This window comes from Macadamia integrifolia, chromosome 5 (genome assembly GCF_013358625.1).
Source record: "Macadamia integrifolia cultivar HAES 741 chromosome 5, SCU_Mint_v3, whole genome shotgun sequence".
In the NCBI taxonomy this organism is placed as follows: domain Eukaryota; kingdom Viridiplantae; phylum Streptophyta; class Magnoliopsida; order Proteales; family Proteaceae; genus Macadamia; species Macadamia integrifolia.
In genome coordinates this window covers 12,917,874-12,929,685 of record NC_056561.1, presented here as the reverse complement: position 1 = coordinate 12,929,685, position 11,812 = coordinate 12,917,874, and the positions used below count along the sequence as shown (strand labels likewise).

At 40.2% G+C, this 11,812-nt stretch overlaps 1 protein-coding gene across 1 annotated transcript; it reads left to right on the top strand.

The window, feature by feature from the left end:
• Nucleotides 1-4,493: 4,493 nt before the first annotated feature.
• Nucleotides 4,494-5,512, top strand: LOC122078836 (probable glutathione S-transferase). The gene is made up of 2 exons (XM_042644994.1): nt 4,494-4,864; nt 4,967-5,512. The coding sequence occupies exons 1-2, from the start codon at nt 4,550-4,552 to the stop codon at nt 5,309-5,311; spliced, it is 660 nt and encodes a 219-aa protein (XP_042500928.1). The 5' UTR covers nt 4,494-4,549; the 3' UTR covers nt 5,312-5,512.
• Nucleotides 5,513-11,812: the final 6,300 nt, after the last annotated feature.

Below are 11,812 nucleotides of genomic sequence, written 5' to 3'. Positions count from 1 at the left end.
ACTTTATAGTTGAATGATAGTGATATTTCTTTTTACATGTTTTTGCTTCATACATATATGTATGACTGGTGCACTTGAGCTGAGAGCTTGATTGATCAAGCCCTCCATCTGATATCGATTGATTGGTTGATTTTGTTCGTGTATGAGAGAGAGAGAGAGAGAGAGAGAGAGAGAGAGAGAGAGAGAGAGAGAGTCATTTATTCTTTTCATTTGGCAATTATATAGCAAGTTGATTAGAAACCTCCCCCCTCCCCAAAAAAAAAATATTTGATTTACATTTTTACTCCTATATCATATGACTAGCGAAAAATTGGAGTTAAAATGGTGGTGATGAGTCTTGGGATCATGGAATCAAGTATCGGTATTGGATCGGCTGGATTTGCCGTATTGAATCGGTATTGGTGGAGATCAATCCCAATACCTGATCGATCCTGAGACGGGTATCGGTATCTTCCTATGTATCAGATACCGATCTAGATCAACCGATCCAACCTGATCCGTAAAAAAAAAAAATTCAAAGGGTGTGGCCCTTTTCAAAGGGTGTTCATTGGATTTTCTGGATTTTTTTAGATTTTTCTGACCGATGCTTGAACGATCCAGGAAAACTATACAATTTCCAATCCTTAACCGATCCTTGACCGATACTTACCGATATTGGTCCATATCATATTGATTTTGATTGTGCCCGACACCGATACCAATACCGAGTTTTAAAACCTTGCTTGGGATGGAAGTATAAATGTGGACTTATTAATTTTTCCCAAAATTTATTGTTATTTTCTTGTATCTAAAAAGTGTTGGAACAATCCCAATTTCAAAATTGATGAAAGGTGACGATATCGCATTGGTCCATACATTCAACAGAGATGAGAAAAATGTGAGACTTTGTATTTCTTCTTTCTCTTTCTGTTTTTCATTAGTCTATTGCCGACAATTAAGGGTCGCTTTCATCACCGATTGTGAGGAAATTATAAATTTCTCCACCAATTAAGATCGCTCGAACTGGCCATGAAAATCATTGTCCCTAATGTTGGATGCTAGGGATTTTTTAAAACCTTTTTGTATGTTCAAATTTGGAAAAGAAAAGTTGTAGTATGATCTCCATAGCTCATCAGCTAGTCAGAAGGGCTGGAACTGACTATTTCAAATTTGTAAGTAGGAGAATGCCCTTTTCTTTACTTGAATGAATTCATTTTTAAACGGCTGCGGCAGCGGCAATGGCAGTGGTTGCGATCCATCAACAGTGGCGGTGCCAACTACTTTACTTTCTCCGACTGGATCTGGTGAATGAATGAGTTTTTTCAGCAGAGCAGAGAGAGAGAGAGAGAGAGAGAGAGAGAGAGAGAGAGAGAGAGAGTAAAGGTGTTACAATCGTACATTGAAAATTTGTTTATCTTCTCTCAATCCAGCGGTTCAATTCATGCTGATCAAATCCTACGGTCAAAATACCACTAGCATTCCTAATTCCTAGGTACTACGTTAGCATACCTATCCTTTTCCCTATATATATATATACATATATAATTTTCTGATCACTAGATGGATCAGCCAAAACTTCTAATTCCAAGTTTCAAAACCTTGGAAGTACGCCCTCAAACTGTGACCATGTCCCGTAGAAACAAAGATAGCCAAGATTCTTCATTATTCACACGCAAGAATTAACCCATAATTCCAAGCTTGCAATAAAATTCCAGAAAAGGTGGCGGATGTATTAAAACAATAAGAAAAAAAACAGGTCTTCTCCGACCAATATTGACCCAAATTCACAAATTTCATGGACCCTGATTCAACCCCCCCACATGTCACCTGACCCAAACTCAAGCAACACATATTGAATATTGAAGTTTTAAAGTGGTTTCATTCATGGTTAAAACGGAAAAAAAGAATATAATAGCTTTTTTTGGTATGATCTGTTTAAAACCTTTGAGAATTTTAATGGAATGGTTAAAAATAAAGTCAAATATTTTGACAACAATAAAAGTAAAAAAACAAAATAAAACAAAACGAACGATAACCTTATTCAAGAAATTAGTGTTGTTCTATGACAATCACTAAGAAAGGGGTGAATCCGTGATCTAAAAGTCTTGTTCTTTTTTATCCTATACACTTCGATATTGGCAATCCTTGTTACACTTCACACAATAATCACACGATCATGTATACACTCAGCCTTTTAGTCACAGGCACTTTCAAGTATGCATACCCATCCTACGGCATACACACACACATACTCCAAATGCAACAAGAAATATGCAATAAATTCACACCTACAACGCAAGAGATACATGGTTAAACAAGTTGTCTATATCCGCAGAGCAAAGCCACTAGAACTTCATATTTACCCAATGTTCTACTTTAGCTGCACCTACAGCTGAAAGTGCGCATATTCAAAATTTTCCACCATAGAACCGAGAGTGCACAATAGTGCCAATACAACTAATAGCTCCCACTCCCACTGTCTAGGACCCACTAAACACCCATTTCTTATGATAAAAGATGAGTTTATAACAATATCGAACAAATGAAGCACCTCTAGCATAGGTTCAACAATACTACCCTATGACTAGCATATAACAGTGACATAAATAATATGGTTAAAAAAAAAAAAAAAAAAAAAAAAAAAAAAAAAAAAAAAAAAAAAAAAAAAAAAAACCGTGCAACCTTTATCTGAGACAAAACCTGCTACCTTGAGATGTCCCTGAGAACCTCCACTGCTCACTATAACTTTCAACTCCTCTAATTGAGAACTTGAGAATCTATAACATGGAGCGTTCAATCTTAAACAAAAAGAAGGGATTTTTTATTTTTTCTTTTAATAAAAAAATAGAAAGAAATTGATGAGATAAATTGAGAGAGAATCATCAAAACACTTAAATCGCACATGTCAAAAACTCGCCTAGGAACGATCCAGTGTTATGCGGTCCACACTTCATACTTTCAACCAATCAATAGGTTTGAGTTGGAATAAACTCCATCAGGGAAGATTTTTCAAATTCACAATAGACCCAATTCGCCAAGAATAAATGGCTCATTTACCCGCCAACTTTGCATAATTGCAACTTCATACCCCTAAAAAATGATGTGGCTCCAGAGGCTTCATGAATTTTGAGCCTCACAATGGAAAAAGGTCGAATAAATGGCGAGCTTCACAACACTTAGCCGTTGATCATGTGAGGCATGTAGTAAGAGACCGGATCCTTTTCAGGATCATAACCTTCTGCAATAATCTTATACCATTCATTGGGTGATGGCCCCTCTTATTCTTTGAATAGTGTGAAATTGTTGCAGGAGGTCAAGGTCTAGGAGAAGATCTGGCCTCATGCACTAAGCCTACGCATAGGGGCCTCTGCTGGCATGTTGTTGCATGCATGGGCTGGGCAACACATGGTACATGGTCTTGGTTGTGCATGTGCATGGCCCTTGTTACGTTTAGCAGCGGCCGTGTGTGGCCAATTGTGCTGGCTACTACCTTAGCTAACACATACAATATGGTACTCAACCACATCAGGGAACAAAAAGTCCACATTTGCCGCTACTGCCATCATATCATATGAGGCCAACTTGACCTTGTAATCCATGCAAGTATCCGCTCGGACATTTCATTAAACACATTGGCCAATTTGGAGCGACCATGCGAAACCTTCATAACATTCTCATTTGCATTCAAATAGAGACAAAGTTGCGTTGGACTCACGATTGGATATGCTAACTTTCCAGAACAATTCACCTGCTAACCCGCCATATTAAATGATAAAAATACCCCTGAAGCTGACTCATGATGAAACTACCCATTTTGACATAATTTACCACTTGTACTCCGTACTCTGTACAAAACCACATATGATAGGGTTGACAACAAGTACAACCCAAAATACAATAGTTGGGTCACAAAAAATTGTGGATATGTAATTCAAATCATCATATATGAAACATTAATTATTTATAACAATCTTTGTATACCCCGTTCTTTTTTGGGTACTGTATACCTTGTTCTTAAAAGCATTAATGTAATACACAGGTTTAATTCTACCAAAAAAAAAAAATTACAAAGGCTTTTTTTTTTCTGGTGAATTTTTTTATTTTACCGATGAGAGAGAAAGAGAGAGAAATGAGAGGTTTATTTCTACTTCTTCTTCTTCTTCTTCTTCTTCTCCTTCTTCTCCTTCTTCTTCTCTCTCTCTCTCTCTCTCAAAAGTCAAAAGGCAATTCAAATATTGTTACATATTCCATGGAAACGAAGCCTAGAATCCTCATTAATGCGTATGAACTAACTCAAAATTTCACAGCTTGCATAAATTTCTACAGAGGGATGTGGTGACATATTCCAAAATTGGGTGCTGTGTCCAATATTGACAGCCTCCTTCATTCAAAGTCTACAAACCCAAAATGGACCCGCGTATGTAGTGACCCCTCACCCACGTCTTAAAACCCTCTTTGAGCGTGCTATAAATACTGCCACTCCCACCTCAAATCACATAAGTTGTCTAAAACATTTTAGTGTTTTTCACTGATTTCATATCGAGAAGAAGCTAGCGAAGATATCATAACAATGGCGGATGAGGTAGTTCTTTTGAGTTTCTGGCTTAGTCCTTTCGGAATGAGGATCAAAATCGCCTTGGCCGAGAAAGGAATCAACTATGATTACAAGGAAGAGAACCTGCAAGACAAGAGTCCTCTGCTTCTCAAGATGAACCCTGTTCATAAGAAGGTTCCTGTTTTGATTCATAACGGCAAACCCATCTGTGAATCCCTCATCATTGTTCAATACATTGATGAGGTTTGGAAGGAGACATGTCCTTTGCTGCCCTCTGATCCTTACCACCGAGCAGAAGCCAAATTTTGGGCTGATTTCATTGACAAGAAGGTTAGAAATCTCTCTCTCTCTCTCTCTCTCTCTCTCTCTCTCTCTCTCTAATTATCACCATTGACACATCCATTAACTGATTGAAATAATTGGTCTCTGCAGATATTCGACTCTGGTAGGAAGACATGCATGTCAAAAGGAGAAGAGACTGAGGCAGCAAAGAAGGAGCTGATTGAGTCCTTAAAAGTGTTGGAAGGAGAGCTTGGAGAGAAGCCCTACTTTGGGGGAGAGAAGTTTGGGTTTGTAGATTTGTGCCTCATCCCCTTCTACACTTGGTTTTACTCCTATGAAACTTTTGGGAGCTTCAGCATGGAAGTTGAGTGCCCAAAGCTCATTGGTTGGGCTGAGAGGTGCTTGGAGAAGGAGAGTGTGTCAAACTCCCTTGCTGACCAACAAAAGGTCTACCAGTTCTTTGGGCAGATGAGGAAGATGTATGGGATTGAGTAGAGTTAATGATCAAGAGGAGATTGGGTTAAACATTTATAAATAAAGTCTGCTACCCTATGGAGCAGGAAGTCTGAAGGGTCTTCCCCTTTGATTTTTGTTTTGTTGTAATGGAGGAGAGAGATTGTGAACTTTCACTTTTGTTTCGTACTTTAGAGCTGAATGATAGTGATATTTCATTTTAACATGGATTAGCTTCATACATATATTGCTGGTGCACTTTAGCTGAGACCTTGATTGATCAAGCACTCCATCTGATTTACCTTCTCTTTCTTTCTTTCTTTCTTTTTGTTGGATATTAAGGATTTGGTAAAACTTTTTATATGTTCAAATTTAGTAAAGAAAAGCCGTAATATGGTATCGTTTCCATAGTTCACCAATTAAATGGGTTAGAACTTACTCTTAATTCAAACTTTATGAACAGTAGTATCCTTTTTCTTCAATGAATTTATTTTTTTCATAAAATTAAAAAAAAAATCTTTAAAAAATAAAACAAAATATTACACTATTACGGACCAATCCAATCCTATCCAATCTTACAAAAGGCATCTGTGGCATCAGCCAAGATGATCAGGTGGTCCATAATTGTCCAATCATAAGATGGTTCAACCGAAAGATTTGATCTAATTCCATGTTTGAAAGCCTTGCAAATGACCCAAAGCCTTCAAACTGTGATCATGTCCCATCATGGTTTGATGAATTGAATCAGATCAAGATCAAGATTGATTGGATTGGATCACAATTGGCCTTGATCAATCTTGATTTTTTATCGATATTGTATAAGTGAATTAGCATAGATGAAGGGTAAAATAGTTTAAAAAATAATTTTTTAATGGATCAAAAAAATTTTTTTTTATTACTTTATTCTGTTAAGCACAAATTCACTCACACAAAATGTACGATAGGACTTAATCCCATGACCTCTTCCCCTGCTCGTCGACTTTTAAAGTCATAACTGCCACCACTAAATTATCCCAGCGTTCGTGCCAAGAATCTTCATTCCCGGACAAGAATCAACCCATAAATTCTAAGTTTGCTATAAAATTGCTATACGGTAGCGGAAGTTTAATAAAATAAAATCTTCTCAATCCAATATTGACTCAAATTGTCACAATACATGTACCCTAATTCACGCCTCCATACGTCATATGTCATACATCATACGTCATTCGTCATTGCCATTCGTCATTTGACCCTAAATCAGGCAACACCTAGTTAAAACAGGAACAAGAAAATAACTTTGTTTGGTGCAATATGTTTAAAACGACTCTGAATTTTAATGGGACGGTCAAAATTACAATCAAACATTTTGAAAAAAAAAAAAAAAAGAGACGATATGGATTCTAGAAGTTTAGATTGAAAAAAAATACAAGACCAGAAAATGATCACATACACACATGAATTGTGGAATTAACTCATATCTTATTAATTAAATATTAATATTTTATGATGAACATAAACATAGATAATATTAAAGTAATCATTTTCAGAACTATGGGGAATGAGATGGCTTTGACTGTGACTTTTTTTTCACTCATGGTGTTTAATATTTTGAGGAGGAAAAAAGTCGTTTACGTACGCATAAATAATTTGAGAATACGTCTTCAATTGGCAACTGCTGATTTAATCTCATCAAATCTTTGCTGTTGAATTGCTAACCTAAAACTTGCTGCAACCGTTATTTCTCTCCCCCCCCCCCCTCCATGCATCTCCATCCTCCTATTGCCTTGCCCTCTCCCCACCTCATCAATCGAGTTTTTCCCCAGTCCATCACTTTTGATTGTTTCCTCTTTAATTTCCTACTTCTAGTTGATATGGGTTTCTTCACTTTTATGAGATTTTGGTTTTGTCTTATTTTGTTCATTTTCAAATTGCAAACGATTGATTCTTGAGTAAGACATCTAATCTCTTTGATCTATGCTTGGGTCTTTTGGAGATGATGATTGCGATGGAATAGATAGCATTCCAAAATTATGGATGGTTTCTTTTAGGAAGCCTATTTTTGTGAGATTCTTACTAGATCTCATATGTAGTCTATGTAGTTATGATAGTTTGGCCATGTTTGTGATAGTTTTTGAAAGAACAACAATGTAGAACCTGGATGCCCCTTTCTTCATCCCACTTCAACCAACAGCTTTTTTTCCAAGTAGGATTCTTCTGCAATGGTGAGTTTAGGTGAAGATCTCTACATGGTTATGTAACTATTGGTTTTTTTAGACTTAGGAAGAGACGAGCTTAATCAGCAACTCCATTGATGATGCTAGCAATGACTGATAAATTTGTTGGCAGACTCACTCGATCTTGGCATAATTGAGGAATGTAGTAGTCTGGAGGCAGAAATGTGGCAGTGGGTTAGGAACTGCTCCTTCCCTGGTGCATAAGCCCAAAAAGCACTCCTCGTCGCATCCAACAGCCTAGTTAAAAATTACTTTTTTTAACTTTAATGGAGCTCTAGGGAGTGGGAGAGATAGAGTCGAGAAAGGGGGTGTTTTGGGTTTGTGGTGGAGGAGAGGGAGGAGGCTGCGGGAATCAGAAGATTCAGGGGAGAGAGAGAGAGAGAGAGAGAGAATGATTCGTATTGAATTCGTAGCAGCCGCGAGGGTGGCCATGAACCTCTCACCACAAAAAGCTGGGAACGGTTACCATAAAAATCAATTGACGGTTCAGATTACCCTCCTGCCACCTACCCTTTTGAGGGTAGCTAAACAAATTTCACAAACTAAGAAAGTCGTACGCTTTCCTCATCCCTTTGACCATTCGCTAACTTTTCGTCCTTCTACAAGAGCCCTTGTCGCCCGCCGTCTCTATCTCCCCCACTCCTTAGAGCATCGCTCCCTGCTCCACCTCTCCCTCTGCCTCTGTAGTGAGCATGGTTTCAAGTATCGATTTGGGATCGGTCATATCGATCATATTGAATTGATCCCTGATTCAATACCGATCTGAATCGATTATCCCGATCGTTTCAAGAGTAAAATAGACCGATACTCACAGATCCCATTCGATCCAGATCGGTATCAGTACCGAGACCTTCCCCTAAATCCATGGTCGGGAGCCCTTACCAACCCTATCCTTAACCCTACCCCTACCCCCTACCTCTACTGTAATACCCTGCTTCTTAAACCCGGTCTGATTTCGCGGTTGAACCGGTTTAACCATGCAGGAACCGAACTAGAGGGAGTTAGAGCGGGTTCCTTGTGGGCTATGATGGCAAGGGTGACATTAAATACCGATTGGCCCGACAAGTCCGAGTCAGTGCCAGAAGAGACGGAAGTGCCCAAGCCGTGTACATGCACCTACCATAAGGCCATGTATGGATAAAGCAGGTATTATAACCGTATTTTAAGGTATATACGTATGCCACATCGTATGCCAGGGGTGGGGTTCGCGCCGAGGCCCGAACTCTGTCAAAATCCCAAGTTTTGGCCCTCAGGTGGGCGGACAAGTGGGTGCACCCACCCACCTGAGTGACCCATCCATATGCACTATTCACTTATTTAGGAAATATATATATAGCATTTATGTTTCTTTTCTTTTCATTTATGACACCCGTACGTTGGTGAGAATAGAAAAGAGGAGAGAGAAAATAAACGGAAGAAGAAGGGAAGGATTTCAGCGGCGCCGAAGCTTGATCTTTCCATTCCGGCGCCGGAAGAGTGATCTTCAACTTTAGATCTACATTTGGAGGTAAGCAAAGTCGAGTTCTTTGAACGTTCATCATACCCAAGCTTAAACCCTTGATTCGAGTAGGGTTTCTTGAGATCTTATAAATCCCCTTTAAAAGGATAAATCTAAGGTTTAATGGATGATTTATGTGTTGATCTTGAAGGGTTGGAAGAGGTATTGACAAGGTGGAAGAAGCATTGTCGGTTTGAAGTGATTTAGAGGGTTTGAGGTTGTTCTTGAGCAAAGAAGGTAAGATGGTTTCCCATCCCTTGAATCTAACCTAGATCTAGGTTAGAACCATCCTATAGGACCTTGAAGGTGTGAAGAATGGGTTGGGAAAAGCCTCATTTGAATCCCCAAAGAATGAAGGAAGTTGGGAAGAAACAGGGTTTTTCCCGCCAAGACCGGTGGGTGCAACCGGTGGGCCCCTACCTGCCTGTGGGCACCCACATGAGAGGGCAGGGGGGCCTTCGGGCATAACCAGCAGGCCCAACCGGTGGGCTAACCGGTGGGCCATCCTACCCGCCGGTCCTAGCAGGGGCCCCTGGCCCAACCGGCAGGTGGAACCGACGGGCCCCTACCCACCGGTCCAAACCGGTGGGTAGGACCGGTGGGCCAGACTGCCCACCTGTCTGAACCACCCGTGTGGCTCCGAAGGTGATCCTTATGTCCGATTGAACCCAAATCGGACGTGTGACCTTCTTTTGACTTTCTAAACATGATTTTGTCATCGAATCTCTTTAATTTTGATCCTAAAATGGTGAAGTACTAACCCCGCTCAATTATGTTAGGTTCACCAAATCCTACCCGATTCGCACCGGATCTCACCCGTACTGAACGGGAATCCTTGTACGCTACAGGTAAGTGGGGAGAGGATGTTTGCCCTTGTTTTAAGGCATTGTTTGGTATTCATTTAATTATATCTAGTCTAGTCATGCCATCATGAATATGCTATGTAGATTAGTCATTCCTCACATTGTTATGCATGTGTGCTATGTTTACTTTCTAGATGCCAATTGAATGAGATGTTTATATATTGAATGTGGACATCATGGTGCATGATGCATTGATAGACTAGATGCCGTAGTCGGCTTGGAAACGAGTGCATTGGTGGCCCGTGGAATGGGACACGGAGGCACTATACAATCGTACTATTGTCATATAGGAGCATGCGGTATTAGGATTTTCACCATCCAGTGCTACGACCCTTCCCAACAGGGGTTAAGGTGTTGGGTTATCATTTGGGGGGAAGCAGTGGTCGCGGTCGTCGGGTCACTGTGGCGGTTAGACATAACGCCCGGCGGGTCATGTAGGACAGCCGACAACCCCGATGGTATATTCAAGAGGGCCAATCGTACTGCTTTTAAATTGCTGGAGTCAGAACCTTTATTTTCAGTCATTTACATTTCTGTTGAGAGCCGGTGGACGGCATTGTCTTTACTTTTTCGAGTACTCACGGTGGCCCTTCTCCGACAGCCCTATGGGCGTATCGCCAGAGGGAGTTCGCGGCTCGTACCTGGAGTATACGCGCACTGTGGTTGTAGTAGCACTAAAACCAATGACTTAGTAATGTTGAATAGGTGGATGTGATTTAAAATGTATAGCATGGCATGTAGTGCATATGATGTGTTTTGATGTGTGGACTGCTGTGTGGTCCATCTTACCACTTACTGAGCTAGTGAGCTCATCCCACGTGTACACCCCTTTTTAGATGATTTTACAGGTCATACATCTGAGGAGCATGGGGTGGGTCCCATAGTCGAGTTTCCTGAAGAAGACTGGTGGACCCCTGAGGAGTTAGAGCACGGCACTGACTGCTCGTGCGAGAGTTGTGCTGTAGGACAACAGTTCTGAGGCCGAGCTGAGCTCCACCTTTGAGGCCGTGCTGAGCTCCACTTCTGAGGTCGAGCTAAGCTCTTCTATGTGATGCCGAGCTGGGCTCAACCCTTGATGTCGAGCTGAGCTCTAGCCTTGATATTGAGCTGAGCTGTGTACTTGGATTATTTTGATGATTTCCTTTACATACTTGATATATGAATTGTACTTTTATTGTGTAAATATCATGCCTTCGGGCCCACATGTATATAATTATTGTATCACAATTCGGGTATCAAGTATTATGGGATTATTCACAGGTAAAACTTAGTCTTCCGTTGATCTGATGAGCTTATATTAGTTGTGTGTATGCTGTGGTGGGATACAGTATCTAATGTCTCTGCACTCTTCCGCTTAGTAGCGGTGGTCTTACGTCGTACGCCAGAGGAAGATGGTCCCTTGCCGGTGCGAGATGACATCCTGGAAAGAAGAAAAGAAAGTGGGGTTAGTAAGGAATGGAAAATGACAGCATTAGAAAGGGGAAACCCAAAACCCAAATTCTCGCAAAATGGAAAAGGCGACGAGCTAGAAATGATAGGGAGCTAATGGATATGATGCACGGTAGGTGACAAGAGGGGAAACCTGCCAAAACAGTAAAATGACAGCAAAGAGCATATTTAACATGAGGGGATTCAATTCCAATGCGAAAAAAAAAATCGAACACAATGGAGAACAACCAGAAACCTTAGGACTAAGACGAAATGCCATGGTAGCGGGATCATGAAAGTGCAAAAACATACCCAAATAGACTATGGAGGTCTACGAATACAAGTATGTGATGAGGATTAAGGAAAACCAATACAAAAGAGGGATTTTTCATGGGAATACATGGGGATTCCAAGCATAATGGACAATTCATGAAATCTATAGCATGTTAAGCACAAATCAAGTGAAATGCATCACAAAGGAATCATCAATTGGAGAAAAGGAGCGAAAATTTAAGAAATCCCTAAATTTGGATACCTA